Source organism: Lissotriton vulgaris, chromosome 7 (assembly GCF_964263255.1).
Source record: "Lissotriton vulgaris chromosome 7, aLisVul1.2, whole genome shotgun sequence".
NCBI classification, from domain to species: domain Eukaryota; kingdom Metazoa; phylum Chordata; class Amphibia; order Caudata; family Salamandridae; genus Lissotriton; species Lissotriton vulgaris.
Genome location: NC_141695.1, coordinates 1756745560 through 1756771788, shown reverse-complemented (window position 1 = coordinate 1756771788; position 26229 = coordinate 1756745560). Strand labels below are relative to the sequence as shown.

Here is a 26229-nt window from a genome sequence, read left to right as displayed (position 1 = left end):
CGTCTAATTTCGTTGAATGAGAGAGTTCAGTAACAGCGCGCAGGAGAGGCTGCAGTAATGTTACTTACTAGGCCTCCAGCTGAACGCATTTGTCATGCCCCCAGCACACGGCCACAGCAGACCATCTTCTGATTAATGTATGACCCACATGGCATGAAGGGCGGAATGTAGCGCACGCCCCCAGCGTGCCCCTTGATGCGGTGCAATTGCGTTCAGATTGCATGAAGGCCGGACACACGTCCCCAGCGTTTTTCACGCCCTCAGCGTGCCCCTTGATGCTGTGCAGCAAGTAATTGGCGCTTGCATGTATGACTCACATGGCATGAAGGGCGGACAAACGCCCCCAGCATTTGTCACGCCCCCATTGTTTGTCACGCCGCAGCACACGCCCACAGCCCACGATGTGATGGCCGTACCACATGCCCCCAGCGTTAGTCACGCCCCCAGCCCACGCCCACAGCACAAGGCAGACACGCCCACAAGGGACTACTTTGCTGGCACTGTTCTTTTACCTTTTAAATGTATATGGTGCCCTACGGTACAATTGTATGTCTTGCACTGTATGATTGTGATGAAGACCACTGTTTCTTGAAAAGTTAATAAAAACAATTAAAAATAAAAATGCATATGGTGGCCGTCTGCATAGCCTATGTCCTTCTGCTGCAACTGCTCTTTTCAACGCTGTATTGGGTGTTGTGATTGGTGTTGTGGTTACTGAGATTACCCGCCTCAAAGGTTTGGGCTCTCTCTTTATAATATTAGTACGGACAGAAGGCCCCTTCTGAGGCCAGAGGAGAACTTTTAATAAACAAAAATAAACTCTTCCAAATGGGCAAAATTGTGGCCGCGGTTGTTTCACTCAGAAGGAAATCCACAAACAGGACAGAGGGGTATTCACCTGTTACAACGCATTTTTTACAACGCACTACCACTACAACGCAGGCATTACAACGCATACCATTACAACGCATAGCGCTGGGGGGCGCTCTAGGATAAGAGGTAAGTTTAATTTACTATCCAACACCTTCCCTAGGGTCCACGGGGACTGGAGTTAGAATAGTAAATTATACTTACCACTATCCAGCACCCCAAAGCGCTATGCGTTGTAGTGGTATGCGTTGTGAATACCGCGTTGTAATGGTATGCGGAGTAAAAGTATGCGTTGTAACGTCATACATCCGGACAGAGGACTATGAGCAGCTCTCTAATCACCGCTGGATAAAAATGTGACTCTGAAAAGACACGTTTTTTAGGTCTCGTCTATGCGGCGCACATGAATACCTTTTCCGATCACTTTGGCTTTTCAGCCAAAAACGTGCAAGCGTTCCATTGCCATTCAACGAGTGCACGTGAGGCGATCTACTTGCAGGAGAGTGCGCCGCCAAATGGCAGCAATTATCGCTCCCGCAAGTGTAGCCCCCCGCCTCCCCCCTGCTGCCGCGCCTCCTCCTGCTGCCGCGCCACCTTGTTCCTGGTTTTTCTCTTACTACCCCCTCCGTCCTCCGCTCGTCTCCTCTTAAAAGCCAGCTTTCAATCTTTTTTTCATACCACTCGCCAGACTAAGCTGTGGATTCTTTTGTCCCACTGCTAGATAACGCTGCCTTTTTGAACCTACCACCTACTTCTGTCCCCTTGCAATAATTCCTGCAACTCATCCTCCTGCGGCTGGGAAGATAAATTGAGACTGGGGTCTGTAAAACAAGGGAGGAGAAAATTCCGGGCACAAACAGACCAAAGTCTTCATATTCACAGCATAAACACAAGGAGGGCAAACTGTAAATAAAACGGCATAAGCAACTGCATCTGGGCGACCAGGTTGTGCCACTGATCTGTGTTATCAGTCGTACTCCTATTTCTCGGTTCAGTTTTGAAGATGCGCGTGGGGACAGAAGCGCTACAGCCAAGTGTTGCAGAGCAGCAAAACGACTCCCACGTCATGTACCAATCCACTCAGGTGCACAGGCTGGCAGTGTAGGCTGCACTCCCAGCAGGGTTGGTGAAAACCACAAAAGTACCAGCCAACCCTGGAACACGCTGGCTGTACTGAGTATGTGAGGGGTGGAACGGCACCACACGAAACAAAACCATGAGAGTACCACATGATAGGGTGACCAACCGTCCGTAAATTTCACGGACAGTCTGTAATTTTGGCCGTCTGTCCGATGTCCGTGAAGGATTCTTTAACGGACAGCATTTGTCCGTAATTTTAACTGGTCGCACCAGCCTAAAGCCGGCATAGCTTCCACCCACCTCCCTTCTTGACTCCGACGCTGCTGAGGTCGGGTGCAACAGACTCCAATGCAGTACCAAAGCTCAGATACCCAGCAGCATTGGAGAGGCACAGCGGGGTGGCAACCCTCACACCTTCAGCCCTTGATGAGCTGTTAAGAGGTACTTGAAGGTGACTGAGAGGGAGGGGCTGCAGCTTCAGGAGCAGGGGCATCTATTCAGATGCAAACAGCCCTGAATGAGCCATGTCTCTGCAATTTAGAGGGGCTTCACACATTGCCTTTCTGCCCAGGACCCCAAACATCCTAGCACCGGCCCTGATTACACTGAGGCAGCATGTGGGTCTCCTCACAGAGCTTAATTACTGTCAATAAATTGTAAACAAAACTCGGTTCTTCAAACATGCAGTCTATAATGTAATAAAATAAAGAAATGGCACAATCACACCCACACAGGTTAACAAAGTATGGAGGACAATCAGTTAAATCAGTTCTCTAGGAGTATCTCCTTTAAGTACTGTACATCACAGTGGGGGATGGCAAAACTAACATTTTGGAAAGAGAGCCTGTCTTCTCGTTGTCTTATACAGGAGGGAGTGAGGAGCCCTACCCCACCCTGGAAGAGACCAAGATGGTACTAGAATACTGCATGCCCACCCCTGTGCCCACCCTGATGGATCCTGTTCCCCCTCCTGTGATGGCTCTTGCCCCCCCCCCCCCCCAGTGATGGCTCCTGTCTCCCCATGTGGTGGCTCCTGTCCCCCCCGCCTGTGATGGCTCCTGTCCCCCCCTGTGGTGGATCCTGTCTCTGCCCTCGGTGGCTTCTGTTCCAGTCCTGGAATGGCTCCTGCAGCGAGGGTGAAGTTCTTGATGGGCCTCTTCTCAAAAAGGCTCAGCTCAAAATTAATATGGAAAGGTGGGCGAGTGAGTAAGTGAAGAGATGGCTGGATGGCTGGATGAACTAGTGAAAGGGTGAATGGATGAATGAAAGATTGAATAGATGGATAATGAAAGAGGATGGATGGATTGATGAGTGAGTGGAAGGATGGAAGAGAGAAAAGGTAAATAGCTGGATGTATGGGTGGAAGGGGAGCTGGATGGGTAAATGGGTGGATGGATGAGTGAAAAAGTGGTTGGTGAGCGAGTGGGTAGATGGATGAGTGAAATGATGGATGGATTGATGAATTGATAAGTGCAAGGGTGAATGGATGGACGGATGAGTGAAAGGGTGGATGAGTGAGTGAAAGGGAGGGTGGATGGACAAAAGGATGAATAGATGAGTGAAGGAGTGAACGGATAAATGGATGAGATAAAGGATGGATGAGTGTTTGGGTCAATGGATGGATTAATGAGTGGATGAGTAGATGGATGGGTGGATAGATGGAAGGAAGGATTGCTAAGTGAAATGGTCGATGGAGAGAGAAAGGGAGGATGGATGGGTAAATGTAAGGGTGGATGTGTGGAAGGATGAGTGACTGAGTGGATGGATGAGTAAGTGAATGGATGGCTGGATGGGTGAAAGGGTAAATGGCTGGATGGATGAGTGAATGGATGGATGGGTAGAAGAGTGGATGGATGAGTGTGCAGATGGATAGTGTGAAAGGGTGGATGAAGGGATGGATGTGTGAAATAATAGATGGAAGGATACATGATGGATAGGTTTGCAAATGGTTGAATATGTTTGGATATGGCTGGGCTTACTTATATACTATTGCGCGACCTGTGATGTGTCTGTAAAACATATACAATTCTGCTGAACTTTTGTCCTGTGTTTTGACCGCCTGTTCTGAATTTGTGTCCTGAATTGTGACCCTTTTTCCAGAATTTTTACACTCACCGTCCTGAATTTGCACCTATGCCAGTTGTTCACCCTACCGCATGAGTGAGCATTGTGAGCGAGGACTGCACAACCTGTCCTTGTAATCGGCTCCATCGTTTCACAACGTTACATGTATAAGAGAGAACATCCCGCTTCAACGTTTACACAGAGTGCAGCAAGTTTATGGAGAAAATCATCTCGAACCACGAATAACAATTTTCCGAAATTATCTGTGTACCATACTGCCCCCTTCATGGTGCCTATCAAAGTATGGAGACAATGAAAAGGAACGTTTCATTATCCCAGGAAGGTATCTATTTATTTATTTATTTTTATTTTATTTGCAAAGTTTTATTTAGCGCTGGCTAGACCCGAGGTATCAGAGTGCTTTACATGAGGATCAGCAAGTTACAGGATACATCGTTATATCAGTTGAATCGGTGAGTTACAGGTTACATAGTTACAACCGTTTGAATCAAAGAATCACAGATGGAGGGCGAGTGGGAGTGAAGGAGACATGAATGGGGAGAAGAGGAAAAACAATGTCAGATGACCGGCTGGGTAGGTGACGCCAAGGGGCCAGACTCCTCTATAGCTGCATAGGACAGCTCCACCGGACACCGGCCAAGGTTGCTCGGTGGAACCTGGAACCCGTTAAATAAACCGGCAATGCACATTATTTATTACTATTTTTTTTACACAAGGCAACGATCCGATGTATAGGACTGGACACCAAACAGTGCCAAGCCTTACAACCACGTTCTGATCTACAGAACTGGACAACAGGCAGTGCTACTGTGTTTACTGCACTGTAGTGGCATTTACAGGTCGATTTCTATACCGAGTGTCTGAAGCGTTTAGAGGACAGATATTACCAAGGGGGGTTCTTTGATATTATACAATACAATGTGTAAACAGTCGGACATTCAAATTTGTTATGCCATCTTTTTTGTAAACTGAACAACATTCTCTTGCCCATTGTCAACATTTTTTATGCAGGACATCGTGCAATGCAGGTCGTTAGGAGGTTACGCTAACGGTCATGCTTGTGATCATGCATACTGACCTACAACGGCAGGCAATGTCCATGCGAGAAGAAAAGCCTTAGACACCCTGGCACTCTTGTCTCTAACAATTATGCAAGCAGTCATGCAAAGACACTCCAAGCAGGAGCAATGTGCAGTCTAATGTTTGGTCATGCTGGTAGTTCCAGTAATTACTCAAGCTGTCTGAAAGGTGTATGCGATCATGTCAGCTGTCATGCAAGTGTCATGACTTGGCTGTTCGGGCTGAACTGCTCCCACTGGAGTCTCACAACTGATTTGCATACGGCCGGGTCCAAACTGACGTGGCAAGTTGTGAAAAATAATGGACTAGGATGAGGCCTGAGTGACCAGTGGCTGCGATTAATCCAAGCTTTCCATCCATCACTATAAACAAAAAAAAAATTTTTTTATTGAAGAATGGCCGCAAACCAAATAAAACAAGCATTGGCATAGCCAATAGGTCTCGCCTTTGGGACCCTACAAGTATTTAGTTTTTTTTTGGTCCTCATCTCACCTTACAAGCCTCTGCGGGTCTCATGAAGCCGCGTTCGTTACTAGTCGCCCCTACGGCTTACCGCACTCGCTTGGGTGGTCCGACCAGTCCCATTGTTTTGTACGGGACTCTGGTGTAATCATAAAACCAATGGTGTTACAGTAATCTTAAATCCTTGCCCCAGCTCACCAGGGGGTGCCAGATATTCGAGAACTTATCTTCCACTCCATCATACTCCAGTCGTGCCATAGAGAATGCAGCTTTAAGCCAATCCTCCCTTTGTGGGGGGAGGGCGTCCTTTCACCTCTTACACACTACCCTTCTTGCCAGCAGTATCAAGTTCAGTAATAGACCCCTATCTTTCTGCGAGAGCTACAAGTATTTAGTTATGCAGCACAATATCTTTGGTGCAACAACATTAACTGTTGCATGGCTAAACACTTATAAGGTCCCAAAGGCGAGACCTATTGGCTATGCCAATGCTTGTATTTATTTACAGTCTAAACCCAGCAGCCGATCTATGTCACTGAAATTCAAATTCATTTGAAATTTTGTGCGACATTTATCAGCTTCCATCTGCTGCTTGAGCAGTTCATTTTCTGAACCTTCTGATTTGCAAATCATTGACCCTGAACTAGGTGAGAAAAATTGTGTGAAATCTGAAGTTTGAAAAGTTATGACAGCTTTGATAATAATGCTTTTCTGATTAAAGTCCTCATTATGAGTGTCCCTGCAAATTGTAACTCATACACAATTGAATATTTGTGCAAGGAGCCCCTTTAGAAAGTGTTGAAATATATATTGTGATTGGTAATTACCAGGTCTGATAAGGAATGTACCCTTGAATAAATTTTAGCAGGCCAAACAGGTGAACCTGCTATTAATAATGACCTCTTTGATAGTGGCCAGTGACTCAGGCCTGTCCATGACTGGGCTGGGACTTGGTGCAGGTGTGGGGATGGCACTTTCTTAGAATAAAGGCACTTTCAGGTTCTTCAGAACCAATATAGACAGAGGACCCCCTCAGTCCTGTTCACAGAGAGGGGCTGCAAGTTCTTGGAGCACGTTCCCATGACTTCAGTGTCTCCAACATAGAATGAACATGAGGAAAGCAGAAGACACTTTATAAAAATCCTTTAATCTTTGTAAACAGAAGAAACATTCGCACTCACGCTGATAAAACACTTCTGAAAAGCTTGGGAATGGAACTTGTCTGGGGATTTTCTCATCTCGAGAAGACACCTGTATACTTTTGTTAATATAACCTTTTCCTTTATAATTGGGATTTCTCACTGCAGGGTGTAAGACAGGAGGGGTCTGGACTTTGAGCCAACCTGGTAAATAGTCTCAAACAAGCCTCTGATGCTGCATTGTACATAGGCAGGAGCTTAGGCTCCATTGGTGCAGCAGGTGCAGTGGCACCGGTGCCCAGAGTCCTGCGGGGCCCACTGAGTACTGATTGTTGCTGCACTTCACAGTTCAAACAGAGGTCTGGGGGCAGAAACAAACACTGACCTGGCCAACGCTATCAACAAGCCCCAAATACTCCACAGTACCCACCGAAGGATGGGATGTGAGCCTGGCGGGCATTGCTATAAATCTTTGAGAGGCAGGTTCTGCTGCCCCGGTCATCCTTCGACCTGTAGAAGGGACACTACAATGGCACAGGTGAGACAGCCCCTGTGGGCCACCATCCTGTAGGACTCCTTTGCTGCAGTGAATCCTCAGAGTCCTATTAAAGATCTGCAGGGAGATGTATTCCCAGGTGCAGCCTGGCAGTGCACCCCACATCCCTCCCACCCTCAAAGACTCCCCCAAAGATGGAGGTCAGCTCTCACTCGGGTGCAGTGACCGGCACCACAGGTGAACATGTATGTGTCAATGCATGTATTTGGTATTTCTGAGCGCGAGCCTAGTCAGAAGGTAGCAGAGCTCTGTACAGGGTCAAAGACAAGTCTGAAGTCAACAAGAGATGGGAGAGCTGATCCCAGGGAGGAGAGGATGGGAGGTTTCACTGTGAGCTGTGTGTGTGCAGGAACTACAGGCACTGGTCTACAGGCACCGGTCTACAGGCACCGGTCATAGTGTCTCACTGTCCTTTGCCTTACCTGTGTGGATCCAGCCCCAGCGACCATGAACTCGTCCACCCGGCCTCCAGCTCTTCAGGGAATTCACCATTGTGCTTCAAATTTTGGTTGGAAGAAAACTTCAGTGTCCTCACTCCCCTGTCTGCAGAGACAGCACTCCTGCGACTTTCACAATCCAATCCTTTTACGGTCCTGTGTGCAGTGAGAGTGCCTGCTCTTGCCCTGTCTCCAGACAGTCTCCTCCAGCCCTGTGCTGCAGGGATGTCTCCTCCCCTCTCACCAGCTGTCAAAACCCAGGGCCTGTGGTTAGAGTTGGTCACTCTTCTAAGAAAAACATCTGCGTGGGTGTATTTCTCCATCAAAGTCAGTTCCTCTTCTCTAGCAGGAAAAAGTCACCAGGTTTTTGGTTATATTTTTAACTTTGCAGGCATGCTACATCACACAGGACATGGAGACACAAAAGCCCAGATCCAGAAAGATTTAGCATCGAGTTTGCATCACTCATCTAACACAGACCTGAAGCAAATCCAGGTTGGTCAAATGGTGATTTGCGTTGGTTTGTAACAAAAAGAAATGCTACCCAATGCTCTGCCTTGTGTTACTCTGCTTTCAGTTTAAGGAAACTTTCCACAAATGGTCCATGGCCATTCCTCTGTATCCCCCCATTGATTTTGACGCAAGCTCATATCTGCAAAGATGTGTAGACATGTATTTGGCCAAAAATAGTGTGGGCGTGGCCAACATGTACACGAAGATGGAATCATCTACTTGGAGCTCCACTCGTTGCAATCTATCTCTTAAGCCTCGACACATATCGGGGAGAGTCCGCACTGACGGTGAGCTACTGTGGCGGACCCTGGGGCCCCACCAGAAGCGCTCTGTAGCTTATTAAAGCAGAGTGGGCGACTCGGAGCTACAATAGGTGTGGCCTCGGGGAACCGGACTAGGCTCCCCAAGCGACTTTGCTGATCTCCTGCCATGATTTTGCATACAGGATTTGTCAAAATCCAGCATCTTTTCAAGCTGGTGCAACAAGGAGCAATTTTTATATTTCTGCAGCACACATACAAATACGATTGTATACATGTTATTACTTTTTCTATAATTATAACTTTTCACAATATTTTAACATTAACAAAACAACATTTAGGGACAGTCAGTAAGGTATATAGGGGTATTGGGTGGGGAAGGGTATTAATACTCTGGTATTTATTTTATTACCTGAGTATTAGCTTACACATTATTTTATAGGTTAGTTAATACTATATTTACTAAAGGAATTTTTTTTAACATATTGGTGGGTAAGTTTATTGAAGGAGCGCTGGGGCAGGTAGATAGATGGTCTATAGTAAGGAACTGTTTTGTTTTTCATTGCTGTTATAACCACTTTTACATCCCATGCAGGCTGTGTTCATATACGCGCAACAGGAGGTTTGTATTTTTACAACTTAGGTTTAACAAAAGTTGGAAACAAATCATGGTTACAACCTTTCTAAACCTCTTTGAAATAAAAACAATGTTGACATTGTTTTGCTTTGAGGATTTGATTGTTTTGTGACTTTAGAAGACAGAGACCATGGCTTTGATGGAAGAACTCAGGACTTCTGAATGGATTCCTGCAGTATTTGTTTCAGTTCAGAAATTGGATGTTTTATTAATAACGGATTTTTTGTGAAATTTATTTTTGGATTATATTTAGCTTTTCTGTCAAGTACCAACATATTGGGACATGTTTTAAAAAAAATGAGTATAGGATTTTATGTGGATTTGGGTTAAACTCTTTGGATTCTATGATTGCTCAAGACTCCTGGCAACAGGTTTTATGAAATATCACCAAGAGTTGATAAAAGGAGACAACTACATGTAGGAACACAAACTATTGTTAAAAATGTTTTCAATAATACTATATGAATTTGAAAAGGTTGTCCAAACAGGCGAGTCATTTTAGATGGTATTAGTTCATATTAGTAGTGTAAGATTTATGCAATATTTTCTAGGTAGTCTAAGCTTCCATCAAAGGAAATTTATGGATTTTTACTAGACATTTCTTTCTTTTTTTGGATGTATGAGGGTTCAGACTACCATAAAATGATTGTGTAATTCTCATTTCCTGGAAACTTTGTTTTTTGTCCAAATTTCCAGGAAATGATAACAGTTAGAGTGATATTGTCCAATAGGCCTATTGAATGAATTGTGCCATCCTCTATGGCATTGCTTGTTTTTACGCCTTCCTCTAAACAGGTCAAGTAACAGTTCCAGCAGTCAATGGGAAACCTTGGCTTCCTCCTGTGACCCGACCTGCATAGATGGCCAATCCAAGTGTTCTCGATGTAATTTAGGAGTGGAACAGCTTTTTCCTCATTTTGTGGGAAGTATTCCAATTGTATAATTAATGTGTAGAACTCATCCAAATACTCAGGCTATTCAAACACAAAGCTGTTATGTTTTTTGGGTGTCAGGTTACATTTTAGTGATAGTATTAATCATCACTATTTCAAAACCAATCATACTTTTCCAAGGACTTTTTTTCTGTTTTGGATTTTATTACCAATAGAAGTTCAGTGAAAGTTGAGAATTGCTTGTCAGAGAGTGAGATGTACTCTAATGGGATGGTAGTGTTGTTAATGTTGCCATGAATAGTGTAGGTGCGGGTGAATGGATGGGGAGTTGACCTGAAAGTTCCCTTTATCATCCAAATTTCAGTCTTCTCCAGTGTTACCAAGTTATGGATACTACTATAAATTATAATCGTTTGAGAGGTTTCTCATTGTAATACAGTAGGAAAAGTTTGTTAGTAAAAGTATCTGTAAATTCAAGGGGATTTTAATATCAGAGTCGGATTGTGGTGTTACCTTTGGGGGTTACTCAACTGTTTTTGTCTCTGAACCATTCTCCTTAAATTGGGTACTGTAGGCATACTACTAGCAACTTACATGGGGATGTTTTGGGCTACCGCCCTTAAAACTGAGCCACAGGGCTCATTGGAGGTAGAGGCTAGAATTTTCAACTATTAGATGTTCTCCCTCACTTGAATCTCCTTGCAGAGGCAGACAGGTTATGCCCCCTAGTCCTTTACACAGGGTCGGCCAGAGTAACCGCTCTGCCTTTGCAACACATCACCAATGACTCCTATGCTCAGTTAATCTCTTCTTACAATAAATGCAGCCACCAAGTTTTAGCAGCAGCCTGTTTCCTCTTCAGGATTGAGTGTAGCTTGCTTTATTTTAATTTTCCATTTTACAATAATTTGTTGGATAAAAATAGGCAAAAAAAGAAATCATGAATGCAATATACTAAAAGTGTGCTTTACTTTTGTTGATGAAATTCTGTCTGCCATGGGAAAAATATATTTTGTTTATTGATGCAGTCTGTTTTTGGGGGGGCTGGTAAATTTTATGTTTATTAGGGTTATATTCTGTGGGAAGAAAGTTGTTCAGATCGGACGTTTATATTTTTCTTGCTTAAAAATGTATTACATGGTGGAGTGTTTTCTCTTCATTTATGGTTCCAAATATCCAGAGGTGGATTGTAGAGGTTTTAAGTTGTGTCCAAGATTTTTACTTCTTGTATATCTATTCAAGATTAGAAAGAAAAGGGTGAAGTATTTGCAAATTTTGTTGAGGTTCTGTTTTCTTTGCAGCAAGTAGTATTTTTTGGAATTACTTACCAGTACACTGCTGAATTCCTTGCAATATGGTGTGTGACGTTTCACTAGATTTGCTTCCCAGTTGCTGGAATTTCCTGCATTTTAATGTCTGGCAGTCTAATGTAAAGAAAAACAGGTAAGTAGTCGGCGGAGTTGCAATAGGAATCTTTTCTTCCAGTCCCTATCCAGCACCTTCCCTGGGGTAAGTACTTGGCAGAGTTAGAATTGTAATTTTGCCCTGCAGCCACTGTCCAGCACCTTCCCTGAGGTAAGTTCTTGGCTGAGTTAGAATAGTAATTTCCCCCCAAACCACTGTCCAGCACCTTCCCCGAGGTAAGTACGGTGGAGTTAGAATAGTAAATTTGCCCCAGTCACTGTCCAGCACCTACCCTGAGGTAAGTTCTTGGCTGAGTTAGAATAGTAATTCCCCCCAACCACTGTCCAGCAACTTCCCCGAGGTAAGTACGGTGGAGTTAGAACAGTGATTTTGCCCCCAAGCCGCTGTCCATCACCTTCCCTGAGGGTAAGTACTTGGCGGATAGGAAATGTTACCCTCCCCAATGCTGTCCAGGACCTTTCCTGAGTAGTTCATAGGTTCTACCTAAATTATGTTTTTGCTATTATTTTTTACAGAATACGAGGGTGAATAGTAACCTACATTGCTGGAACAGTATAAACTGGATCGAAGGTGACGTTTGAAGGTAATGTACAGAATATAAAAATACCTTTTTAAAATTAATTGTTCTGGTTATATAGTTAGGGTGATTAATGACAAGCATATACTTACTTGTGTAGATATAGGGCACTGTTTGGAAATGGGTGGGCTGTAGTCTCCTGGTCTCAGTGGGGCATGTGGTCAAGTCAGAAGGCAGTGCACCACTGAATACAAATTAGTGGATGGCTGCTTTGATATGTTTTAGGGGATAATCAATCATTTACAATGAAATATTCATAGCAAAGTATTTCTTTCTGTGATTTAAACTCTGACTAAATGTATTATTCTTTTGTTTGTGAAAGATAATACATTTTTGACCTTCTTCACAGTAAATGACAGCCATCTTGGTTGGGGACAAAAGACATTGTTTACGTTGTGACCTAAGAAAGACAAATGTATAGAGATTGAACCTGTTTAACTGTTTCTTGAACTGGTTGTGCTTTGTTTTGATGTGTTTTTCATTTTTTTTAGGAAATGTGGAAGCCTTGATTTATGTTGTGCTGTGTCGTTTGGAAACCATTTGTTAATGATTTGTGCAGTGATGTGCTCTTTATTATGGGTTTTGTGGTACTTTTGTGTTGGAATTTCTTTGCATCAATTAACAATGTATTGCATGTTTTTTGGCATATTGTGTTACGTTGCTTGGAGATGCGCCACCCTGAATTGTTTTCTTTTACCGAAATATTTAGCTACTATAGTATGTAATGTCACAATTGTTTCATTGCAATCATATATATGTGTAACATTTTACTATCTATATTAGCTACCGTTTATTAGTATTTATTTATTGTGTATTTAACACAATTTTCCCATAGGAAAATAAATTGCATGGTAAATGTTAGCCTAATAAAGGCAAGCGTAGTAATGGTAATTATCATGTGCCCTTATGTATGTCTGTGGTAATGACATGTGTGTTAAAGACGTGCATGAGAGTGGTATTATGGTGGTAAAGGCTAAGGTATGCTTGGTACAAGCATGGGTTGCTCTATCATACATCCTTATAGGTAGCATTAGATAGAAGTAGTTATAGTTATGTTCAGCTTTATTTAATTATCTTGAAATGAACCATAAAAGCAAAACTTACAGATTAAATACATGTTTTATGGTCAAAAACGGTACACATAAAAACATAAAAGATGGGCTAATAAACATCATTACTGCTCACTAATATTTTTCCTTAACCATATCAAGGACCATAAAAAAAGAGCTTTTGCAACAAATCAGAATTCAGTTGTTAAATTGTGGTGTCTTGTAAAGCGCACTGCTACCCGGAGGCCTCGTAGCGCTATAGACCGCTGGGGAACCCGTCCTGGCTTTCCCTGTGAGATAGTCCCTCCTGGGGGTCTCCAAGGTGAAACCAGGCATCCCCGGCGTTTGTGTGGGGCCGTTGTGGAGATGAGGCAAGCTAATGCCCAGAGTTGCCGAGTGTGCTCCCTGGTCGGAGTAGGCACCGATGCGAGAATTATCAGTCCGCTGATCCTGGTCCAAGACCCTGCCGCGTCGGGAATCGAACCCTGGTCCCGGGCCGTTCTCTGCACTCGGGTCTGCCGCCTCTAACCAGTGAGCCACACCTCTCCACACCTCTTGTTGTGAAAAAACAGTAGTGCTGGCAGACATTGTTTAAAATTAAAATCATGTAAAATAGTTAAAATGAAGCGTTTACGTGGCACAGCATAAAAAGGACAAGTAATACTATCAAAAAGAGAATTGGGCAAACCTTATAAGCATTACGAATGGTAAAAGTGACTAAGCAATGGAAAATGTCTGATTTAAAATGAATTAAAACAAACCTATGCTGACGATTCTGTATAGCAGTGCAGAACTGCTGGACATGGCTGAGTTACAATAGTAATTAACCCCCCCAATCAATAGATTTAACCATTTCCTTACAAAATCTTTGGTTTTTGAGGAAGGGCAGAAATAGATTTTTTAGGTCACTTCATGTGAGTCAAAATGTTCAGCCAGGCTCTAATTAGTGTAAAAATGTGTTACAGATTTGAACAAGAGGAAAGCTCCAGAACTGCTCAGCTCTAGACAAGCATTAAGAATGGAATGGTTTAAAATAGTGAAATCGCTGGTCCAAACTTCATGACACTATAAATTTGGCTTAATACTAATCAAATCAGAGAAAAACAGGACCCCTAGATCTGCATGACAAACAAAGGTGGAGCAACAAACTGGGATGTCCAAAAGATTCCTGAAGAATGCGTTCTCCTGCATCTGAAGCTGAGTGATGTTATTAAAGCCCCAGATTCCCACTCTGAGTAGGGCCACAGATAAGCATTTTGCATTGTAGATGGTCAACATTTCTCTAATCGCTTTATTGCCTAGCTGGGTAGCAAAATGAAGCAACGTAGAAATAGATTTGTTAAAATACTGCTTTCTGACGTTAACGGCTGTGGTCCATGAACTTCAATTTTCAAATTAAATACAAAGATAACATAAGGTCTGGGTAATACCTAACTTACCATTGCTTATCATAAAATCACAGCACTTCCGAATTTGCCATCCACACCTCATTACAAAGGTTTTCCCTATATTAACCATCAGACCAAGATCCAGCATAAAGACGGCAAAGCCGTTATTGTAGCTGCTGCAGCCCCAATGGGTGCGGGACATGAACACGTTGTTGGTGCCATAGAGCTAACATGGTGTAGGTAGACCCTAACCTGTTAATATACAGGGTAAATAGAAAGGACCCAATGTACAGCCCTGTCTGACCCCTCTCCCAAGATCAAAAGTGCTAGTGTGATCACCACTGAGGCCATAGGGTACTCTGACATTGACACCAATGTATACAATGTATATATCTCTAAGAAGGGCTATAATCGGTGGATCCACCCTCAACTCTGGTAGGATTACCCAAAATTTACTGTGGAGAATGCAGTCAAAAGAGCTCAATCCATTAATGAAAGCTAAAAACAAATGCCCTTCTTCAGGATAGTATATTTAAAGATAAATAAATTAAGATTTAACCCTTGCCTACTTGTCTCCAAACCTTTTCATAAGCAATACAGAAGGTCAGAGAGCATGGTTTTGGTCTCAGCCCACTCTTTTAGATGATTCAGCAAAATTCTCCCTATCACTTTATCCAAGGAATCAAGGAGTGAAACTGGGCAGTAACAGACCGGTTCAGCGCAACAGCCTTTCTTGAGAATTTGTACTATTATAGCCTCCGACCAGGTTTCAAAGGTGCCGGAACAGCAGCTAGCCCATATTAGCCAAATTAGGATGCTGCCCTTGCTTCTTGCTATTGCCATGTTGATTTTATCCAAAGAGAAACACAAGTTACTGAAATCAAAGGTCGAAACTTCACAAGGAGAGTGATTAAGTCCTATAGACAACTGGCAGGGGTCAGAAAGAATCTTCGAAAAGTGGGCGACCCACCCATTCTCATTGATTTCTGCCTCCAAACTGGGGGTGCGGTCATCCTTTAAAAAAGGCCATTGATGGATGCCAGAAATCAGAGGTATCTTTAGATGCACTACCATCAATCAGCGATTCCCATGAAAGATTTTGTAATTCCTTCTTCTTTTTTATCAGTCATAATGGATCTGCACTTTCCCACTACTGAGTGACAGCAGGTTAGATTTCAGAGGGCAATCAAGAGATGTTTATGGGCTTTAGAATAATTACCACCAAATCGCAGAGGACTTTGATGAGTTGACTAGGGCTGTATTCTGGTTAGGGCGGCTTTGATACCATCAAAAATCGAGAGGAATGCAGCCTTAGTGTCAGAGTCACACGAATAAATATGCAAACATGTGTAAAAAGCATCCTGGTTTACAGTTTATCGAGGAAGTTGTACGTGCTCCCCAAAGACCAATGCTGGGAGGTTCCATTGCAAGATGTGTTCAATCTGGATGTTTTTACGACCAGACTCCAGTCTGACCTCAGTACTCTGGGGTAAATGGTCGCTCAGACAAATAGAATGAATCCTAAAATCATTAAGGCATGCTGATAATTAGTAGAACATAAAATATAATCAATAAGAGAATTATGTCCTCCTCCAAAAAGGTAGGATTTAAGGGAATGGAGGGGAAACACAGTTCATTAAAAAGACAAGTCTACATTTTAACATGAAATCATTCAGTTTCAGCCCATAAACAGACGTGAAAAATGGATTGTCGTTATTTGAATCCACCATACCATAAACTGTTTTAGTTGGAAAAGGACATAAATGAATATTGAAGTCAACACCCTGCAATATGAGTTTCTTTCCCTTGGCAGCAACAGATTTTATCCACTTCCTACTTGAGCAGAGAAAGAACCATGTTGATTTTGAGGTAGGAACACTATTATAAAAATTCACAATAATAAGGTTTATTTTGGGTGGAAGAACTCAATTATCAAATAATAGAGTGAAGATGATGCATTTCCAAGCATAGGATTAGGCACAGTTTTGAAACATAGATGGACATAGATGGACAATCCCCCTTTGGTCTGCATGGGATGGCACTGGAGGCTGATGGAAAGCCTTGAATCCATTAATATGTACAGGTCACAAAGCCCAGGTCTCCAGGAAACAGAGAAGCCAAAACTTCAAAACAAAGTCTATCCAGGAAGAGAGAAGTACTTTGGAGAGAAGTCCTGCTACATTCTAAAAAATGTAAATTAAAAAATGTGGCCGCCTGTGACTATGCTCACAGGATTGGAAACTGAGGTGTTAGGGCTAACCATTGTAGTAAAAAAAATCTGTTCCTAACTTGGGGAATTGGAACTCATAAATGGATGAGCAACAAAGAAAAACTATTCTGTGCAGTAATTTAGGGATTGTGAATGGCAGGGCTAACAAAATCTGGCACCCGAGGCTGAAAAAGCCCCAACTTTGGAATGGGGGATGATAAAAATACCCCAGCAGGAGGGTAATCAATTGTTGTTGATCAAATAGAGTGTTTGTCATTCCTGTTTTATTACCCATTGAGTGTATTCACTCACTTTCTTCATGCTCTCCCAGGATTCAGAATCAGGGTGAGTAAATGTTGGTTCATTCCTGGTCATTGCCACAAAGGGCATAGTGCTTCGCTTCTGGGAGAAGATCCAGACCTCTTGATGGTCCTCAGACTTTGGTATCAAGCGAAGGAATTGTCCATTTGGCAGATTGAAAGTTAAAACATGGGGTCTGCTTAGCATGATTACTGGTGGATAGAGTACCGGTACACAGTCCTGAGGTAGGTTACGTAGTCAGATGATGTAGCGAGGAATTAAACTAGGAGGTGGGACACTGGAGAGAGATGCAGCCAACAGATTTTAATTTAGTTGAAAAATGTGCTTAGCATTAGCTTGCAAAATTTGTTTGACGAAATGTTATGAAACATAGTGGGGGAGGAGCATGATGGGGGACTGAAGCCGCCACGGTGCAGCAGCGTGTGGAGAGTCTCCCTGAACCTACGATTAGAGATACACGCTTGATAGATATGTCTTTCCCATCAGACACTCGACATTAACTACGAGAAAATATAGGGAGAGGAGTAGGAAAAGAAGAATATAACAAGCTTACTGGATAAATGCAACGGATATGGCATCATTCAGAAACCGAATCGGGTGGTTGTTACAGCTCGCTCGTCACCCTGCCCTACGACTGCTTGATCGATCTGGGCTCAATTGGCCGAACATGCTATACGTGGTAGCTCCCACAGTGGCTCTGACCCGCGAGTGTAACACCACAGAGGACACCACAGAGGAGAATGGCGTCGCCAAATAATATTCCAAGGGGAACCCGTGCTGGCAGGAATGTTGCTAGAGCTGAGACAGCCTCTATTGCCAACGGAGGGGAAGCTGCAGCAGTAACGTCAGAAAGGATCGTCTAGACACAAGGTAAACTGCTTACTCGCACATTACAGCTTTTTAAACTAACGGTGCCTCTAGCTGTCAGCGAACGAAAGGAGGCTTGTGGAAACAGCGATTTTGTTGCAAATAGAGACCTTGGTGATTCAGTATCAGCCGAATTTGGTAACATGGATGCTTCCCAGGTTCCTATTGAGACTGTCTCTCCCATTACTAATGTTCCTACGGGTAATGTGATAAACCTAGCCGAATCAGGCAAAGTAAATAATTGTCTGAGCGAAAATCTAAGGGGCCGAAAAGACACTGAAATGGTAGAGAATAATGAATCAATAGTTACTAACCTACCAGGAAAGTCGGAGAATTTAAGAGCATTTGATAAAACTCAGAGTAAGACCCCTGATCCATATGAGTTGCCTGAATCTTTCACTGAATTGGAGCTTTTAGAGGCATCAAAGTTATTAAAGGAAGGAGGTCAATCCATGACAGCTATTTCTGATAATAATGGAACTGAGTCAGCGGCGGAACTGGGAGCAAAAATATGCTCTGCTATAGATGGGATGATGAATGAGGCTGATGTAGGAGAGGCGGCGAGCTCTGACAAAGATTTTGAAGAACTCACAGAAGGTGTGATCCAGTCCCCTTTAGACATAGCTAAATTAACCAGCAGCAAGAAAGGAAGGGGGAAGGTAAAGAACAAAATAAAGAAAATAACCGGGGGAAGAAAAGACCATTACTACGTCAAGTGGAAAAGCTATTCCAGATAATAGCCCCCTTCGGAAATGGATACAAGCTAAAGGCGGTGTTAAGAACATGGCAATGCGCCTGTCAGGTACCAGTCCTACGGATGGAGCTCAGGTGAAGGACCCTCCTTCATCTTTATCATTATCAGCTAACCCTTCTGTCATTGCGCTTGATAGTCCTAAATTGAACTTATTGGAGGGGAACCAAGTAACTCTCTCAGCGACATTGATTGAGTCTGAGTCTGGATCCACCTTGGGTGAGGCTTTAGGGGGGCACATTACTGCGAGCTCTGCAAGCTCTGAGCTTGCTCAAATGACTACTCAGCTAAAAAAAGGGGTTTTGCCGATGGGCAATCAAGAAGACACCATATTTCCGCTTAACTTGATATTACAGACACTAACTGACCACAGACAAGAGTCACAACAACACTTCTTACAGCTAAGAGAAGATAACAGCAAAATGCAAAACTCCTTGCAGGAGCTTGCCGATAAACTTGGTGGAATGTCTGAAGAGATTGCAGAACTGCAACAAAGGGTTGTGGGAGAGGAAGAGTTGTCCGTCCAGACAGAAACTCTTGCAAATAAACATGAGGTACAAATAATGAGTATACAGGTCAAGCTGGAGGACATGGAGAATCAGCAGCGGCGGCAAAATCTTAGCCTTTTCGGAATACCCGAATGGTCAGAGGGAGCAGACCCGAGGGCATATATAGTACATATGTTCCAGAAGGCATTTCCTTATCTGTCCGACTGGGACTGGGACTCACAGATGCAGAGGGTCCACAGACTCCCGCTGGTTCAAAGGAACAAGGGGGGTCAATTCCCTCATCCTTTTTTTATTCACTTTGGAAATTTCTTATAGCGACAAGCGGTTTCGTTGAAGGCCAGGCCTAATTCTCCTGTTACAACAGAATCTGTCACTTTCTTTGTTAGATCGGACTTGAGTAAAGCAACAATGGAAAGACGCTGGAAGTTGCGGCAGTTTATAGATTCTTTTAAAGCTCTTGGGGGACAAGCTTTCCTACAAGAACCTGCAAGCTTAAAAGTAATCAAGGATGGTCGTACTTATTTTTTCACGGAAGAAAGGGAAGCTGAGCTAGCATTGTCTAAATTTGCATCCTGAAACAAACAGAGAAAAACAGGGAACTATGTAGATTTATGCACATTAATTCAGGGGCTAATTTGGTAAATTCTAAGGCAAGTGTCCAGGCAGGGGACTTCTCCTCTGTCTGTTCTAAAATATTAATCCTGGGCATTTCCTCTTTTTTTTTTCTCTATCTTTCTTGTTCCTTTTTCTTCTTCTTTTTTTAGCTTCTCATACAGGTCATGTGACACTATTTTCTTCTCTCCTTATCTATTCTTTCAATCTTAATCTGCAAATTATTGGGTCAGCTGATAGGGTGCAGGGGATGACCTCCACTGCTGCTATTCTGTAGGGCTGCCCTGACATCGGCTGCAGGTTATAAAGGGGTATCCTCCTCTAGGGTACAAGGGGAAGGGGAAGGGGAAGTGGGGGTGGGCCAGGTGGCTCAGGGGTTGGTGGGATCCACAGGTGGCAAAAAAGTCCTAAAAAAACAACAACATGAGAATAAAACGTATAAAATATGTTAAAGAGAAGACAGCTTTGAATACTATAAGGATGGAAGCGAGTAACACTCTGCAGTGATGCATCGTTTGGGATTCTTACTTTGGAATGTGGCGGGCTTGAATAGCAGAAACAAGAGACGGCTAGTTTATGAGGAATTAAGAATGTATAACCCTCAAATAGTTTTATTATCGGAGACACATATATCCTATAACGATCGAAAGCTGTTAGGACAACTAGGCTACGATGTAATAGCTTGCAGCGTTGAATGCTTCAAAACGAGGTGGCCATACTTAAACAGAAACAACTTAGAGTGTAAATTGTCAAAACTGCTGTAGATAATGGGGGGAGCTGCACAATTAGTCTTGGAAAATTGTAAATATATGGTATGTGTTATATATAGACCAAACAGAGATGATCCCTCTACTTTTGATAGATTGAATATTGATTTGCTGGGCTGGGAAGGAGAATATGTTATAATGGGTGATTTTAACTGCATTATGAATTACGATATTGATACTACAAAAAGGGGAGCTTTTCAGAGGATGCGTAGGTCCCGCGTGGCCATTAAAGATATGGGACGAATACATAATATACTGGGCGCTTGGCACGCATTATATCCAAGTATAGCAGGTTATACCGACTATTCAGTGCCTCATAAATTATGCTCACGTATGGACATGGCCTGGGTCTCGGATAAGATTCTAGCGACAAGTACTATAGAAATCTGCCCTAGGGTCACTTCCGACCACAATCCTATTCTTCTCTGCTTTAATATTTCACGAGGAAGGAACGGACCGAGACCTTTCTCCTTCCCAAGACATTTATTTCTAAATAAAGATATTGTCACGCAGCTTAATAAGCATCTAAAAGAGTTTATCGAAATAAAAATTAACTCAGCATTACTAATTGTGGTACGGGATGCCTGTAAGGCTAGTGTAAGGGGTTTCACACAACAATATATATGGAGACAAAATGCTGAGTACAAGAATGAAACCGAGAAAATTATCACAAATATACTGTCATTGGAAAATCAATTAGCTGAGGCATTACTTCAGGGGTCAATAAATTCAGAGGAAATGGGCTTCAATTTGGTGAATTTAAAATCCGTCTTAAATAGTACGCTTAGGGAAAAAACGATTATAAAATTGCATAAACATCATTTGTCTCAATATGAAAGTGGGGAAAAAATATGCAAGATCCTTGCATATAAAGTTGCAGATGACAAAGCCAAGACTCTTATGAAGACAATAAAGACAATTAAGACAATAAAGGGATCTAACAACCAGACTTACAACCAACCCGTGCAGATTTTGAAACAACGTGTTAATTATTATAGAACTTTGTATCCCCCTGAAAACTGGCCTGTTGCCTGTAATATACAAAGTTATCTAGACATTAATATAATTAAAAATGGGGAAAATGAGGGATTTGATTTATTGCCAGAGAATGTAACAATGGCAGAAATTAAACTTGCAATTAATGCTTTACCATCTGGTAAAGCTACGGGGGAGGACTCATTACCACTAGAAATATATAAAATATGCACAGATGAAGTACTCCCACTGCCAGGTAATGAATTGCATTTAAAGAAAAATAAACCAGCTGACGAGTGTGGGTCTTATAGACCCATATCACTTATAAACCTGGATGCAAAAGTATGCGCCAAAATCTTGGTTACCCGTTTGTCGCCTTTTATGCATAATTTAGTATCCCCTCAACAGCATGGGTTCATTACTGGTAGAGACACAACGGTACATGTAAATATGGCTATTACAGCATTCGATATTGCAGAGGTTAATTCTACCCCACTCGGTATGATACTGCTGGATGCTGAAAAATCTTTTGATCAAGTGGGGTGGGACTATCTCTGGGCAACAATGACAGCATTCGGCTTTAAAGGTCAATTTTTATAATGGATTCAATCTCTATACGATCACCCAATTGCTAAAATCAGCTATGCGGGGATCCAATCTCCCAGTTTTCCAATATTTCCTGGTACCCGACAAGGGTGTCCTTTGTGACCCTTGCTGTTTGCACTATCTATGGAGCCATTCCTCTCTGCTTTGCAAAATCACTCTCGATTAGCTCCTTTTGCTTTTGGCCCCAAGTCACTTAAAATTACAGTTTATGCTGATGACATCGCTGTATACTCTATAGATGTGACAGAAGCCCTGCACGGAATAGTTCAAGAGGCTAATAAATTTGGGGATATCTCCGGATACAGACTAAATATAAATGAAACTCAAGTACAAATGAACTACAAGTCTTTGGTTCCGCTGCAGGGAGTTTGTAAAGTTGTTACATATCTAGGTGTTAGAATTTCAGCCAAAATAAGTGAAATAGCTGCACTCAATTATATATTTATTTTGAAAGTTTTATATAGCGTGAACAAGATCTTTGCAGATATCAGAGCGCTTTACAAAAACAAGGGGTAAGAACAAGAGAGTGATTAACAGACTTTTGAGCACAGAATAGTTGTAGGTAATAAATGAGTAGCAAAATAGGGTAGGTACATGAGGGAGCATAGTCAAGTTCTACTTTTCTACTTAAAGAGACGGCTATCTCACTAAAAAGATGGCATAAGGTGCCTTTGAGTATTATTGGTCGGATAAATCTAATTAAAATGAAGGTACTGCCTAAATTTATTTATTTATTTAGGTCTATACCATTGCGCATTAACAGTTCTTTTTTTAAACGACTAGACGAGATCTTTAGTAGTTTTATCTGGGGGTATAGAAAAGCTCGCTGAGCAATTGCTCTGCTCAAGCTCCCACCAAGTCAAGGGGGGGGCTTGATTTTCCGGATTTCAAATTATACTCCTGGGCTGCTTTCCTGGGTCGTCTTCATAGCCTGATAAATCCTTGCAATAAATATTACTTTCATACCTTTATGTTAGGTGGGGACTCGGATATGTTTCTTTTTAGAATCAATGATCCCAATTATTTCAAAACGGTTAAATTAAAGACTGCGAAAAATTTGGCTTTCTATTTTAATTTTTTTGTAAGACATCACTCTATCATCCTAAACTTCCCTTGTGGGGTAACCCAGGACTACCTGATATTTTCCATGATGGGTTTGGTAAAACTTGGGCTACATTGGCGATTAAAACTCTTGGAGATCTGTACGGCCACAATAGTTTCTTACATTTTGAAACATTAAAAACTCTGTATAACTGAACTGAAGCCATGCGAATTAAGTACTATCAGATTTGTGATTACTTCGTACGGAGTCTGAATCTAACAGAGATTTTGGATTCTGATATTTCGAATTGCTTTCACAAGGACAAGAACAAATTACTTATTAGCGATGGTTATGGAAGTCTTATTTCTTATAAAGCTGACGACTGTGTGAGACTTACAGAGAGATAGAGTGTAAGATTAGGTACAAATATAACTGCTAACGCCATCTCCTCAGCTTTGAGTAGTATTAATAAATCAGTACAGTCTTCTTGTCTAATGATACAACAGTATAGAACAATATGCTTACTTTATTATACACCAGAAAGGATAGCAAAATGGTCCTCAACCACTTCTAGTTGTGAGAGTGTGCGTGTGATTGTCCTGAGGCGGAAGCCTGTATATTTTAAAAATTGCACTTTTATTTTCGTTTTGCACTCAAATGTGGTTTTAAAACTTGTGGCACTCGTAAGACTGTCAGTCACTCCAGCGCTTACCCGGTCTTTGATCCTCAGCCCCACCGCAGCCGATTAGACGCTGCCTGGGGTTCGATTTCTTGGCGCCTGCAATTTTGGGTGTGAATCGGGCGAGCGGTCTAGTGCTCGGCCCCTCCTGCCCCAGCAACTATAAAATGTTCCCCCCCTACAGGGAGCGCAGCGGACGGGGGCAGCGGGCCGAAGGCGCGCCAAAGGCAAGCCCGTCTGTGCCCGTCCGCCCCAGGTCGGGCCCAGGGGCCAGTGATGCTGGTCAATTTTTTTCATACTCCCCAAAATTCCTCAAACAGTTACAAACCACGCCTCAGCCGCTCTCCCCTGGTGTAGTGAGGTGGATCAATTCCGCTGGCATAGCTCGCGGGGTATCTAGCACTCTTGAGAGCTGCAAGGAGTGTGACATCTGTTAGTGTGATGTATCTGAACACACGCTCCTTGGTAAAGCACCACTTGGACATCTTTATCCTCCTCACTACGGAAAAACCTGATATATTGCTTCTTACTGAGACTTGGCTTACCACCAACTCCCATCCCAACATCCTTGCGGCCCTTCCCTCAGATTACTACATCCTCCATGCTGACCGCCCTTCAGGCCGTACTGGGGGCGGGGTGGCACCATTATATCGAAACAATTGAGATTTTTTTCCTCTGCCTCTTTAGTTCTTCCAGAAGTGGACAATCTTGTCATTAGTCTAGAAACAGAGGTTGGTGCTTTTACAATCATACTTCTGTATCGGTCCCCCCATTCCATGCCCTCGTTTCATATTTCCCTGGCTGAACAGATAGCTAATTTATTGACACATCACGCCAGAATTGCTCTTTTTGGCGACTTCAATTACTGGTTCAATGATGAGAAAGCTGGCTCTCACGCCAGGGAATTATTTGAAGCTTTAACTAGCCTTGATCTTACCCAACAAATCTCCGTGCCTATTCATATTAAGGGTCACACCCTTGATCACATTTGGACTCATGAATTAGTATTATCTGCCCAGTTATCTCCCCCTGCATCTGGTCAGATCACCATCTAATCGATACCACCATTACTGTCAGTGGCAGGGTCCATGCCCCTATTTTGGCAGGCGGGTCATCACGCAAATGGAGTTCCTATGACTCCAAAGGCTTTCTCGCTGACCTGGCCAAGACTCGACCTACCACCGACATTGATGTCAACGTCGAGGTAATGGAAGGGGATATCTGCAACTGGCTAAAGGTGGCCAGTGACCAGTTCGCCCCTCTCACCAAATTTCCACGTACTAGACACAGTAACTCACATAGATGGTTCTCTGGCGCCCTCAAAGAACAGAAACTGAAAGTGCGTCAGCTCGAACGGATCTGGAGACGCAAATACTCGAACTCTGACGGATTGCTCTTCGTGGCGGCCCGTAAAGATTATAAAGATGCTATCTCCCTGGCTAAATCCACACACATCTCTGACAGAATTCTATCAGCTGACAATAAACCTAAAGAAATGTTTAAAATCATGAATGAGCTCACCACGGATGACAGAATCCTTCCCACTCAGGCCCCATCCCAAGAGACTTGTGATGCTCTGAACTCTTTTTTCATCGAGAAAATAGTTAACATCAAGAATTCCATCCCTCCTCTTACCCCCGTGGGGCTATCAGATACTTCCCCCATCAACCAGCAGTCTTTCAATCAGTTTCCTATTCTTAACCCCAATTCCCTTGCCGATTTGGCGGCCCGTGTCAAATCAGGGTCCCCCAACAATTGTTGCCCCCCCTCTGTCCTCTGGGAGGTCTGTCTCACATTACCAGACTGCATACTGCCCTTGTTGAACTCCTCGCTTAGCACCGGCACGGCCCCAGCTGCTTCAAAGAGGCCACTTTAGTGCCCCTGCTGAAGAAACCAGGTGCGGATCCTGTAGATCCCTCCAATTATCGTCCCATCTCCCTCTTGCCCTATCTGTCCAAGCTCCTCGAGGCTCATGTTACCCGATGCCTCATAAATTTCATCGAGAGTTCTAGCTATCTCGAACCTAATCAAGCCGGCTTTAGGCCGGCCCATTCCACTGAGGCAGTCATCTTGGCAGTATTGGATGCCTTGAGGGGGAATGCTGACATGGTGTCACCTCAGGCCCTCGTGCTACTGGATTTGTCGGCCGCTGTCGACACGGTGGACCACAACATCCTCCTCCACTGTGTGGGACAGGCCGGCATCCAGGGATCTGCCTTCAATTGGATTGAGTCTTTCCTCGTTGGCAGAGCACAAGCCGTTCGTCTGGGCCCTTTTACGGCAGCCAGGGTACCCACGACCTGCGGAGTCCCTCAGGGTTCCTCCCTTTCCACCCTCCTATTTAATTTATACCTCCGGCCATTGATTCACTCGCTCAAAAGGTGGGATATCACAGTGTTCAATTACGCTGATGATTTGCAGATCATCTTCCCTCTAGATT

At 43.2% G+C, this 26229-nt stretch overlaps 1 protein-coding gene across 2 annotated transcripts in view; it reads right to left on the bottom strand.

The window, feature by feature from the left end:
• The window catches only part of LOC147706594 (uncharacterized), a 141302-nt gene extending 133379 nt beyond the window's left edge, over positions 1-7923 (bottom strand). Inside the window, exon 1 of one of the 2 annotated variants that reach the window (XM_086933086.1) lies at positions 7695-7923. In XM_086933086.1, the coding sequence (XP_086789212.1) occupies positions 7695-7764 (70 nt within the window). In that variant the 5' untranslated portion in view covers positions 7765-7923. The remainder of the gene's footprint in view (positions 1-7694) is intronic. The other variant, XM_086933085.1, reaches the window with a different exon arrangement.
• Between the last annotated feature and the right edge of the window lie 18306 nt (positions 7924-26229).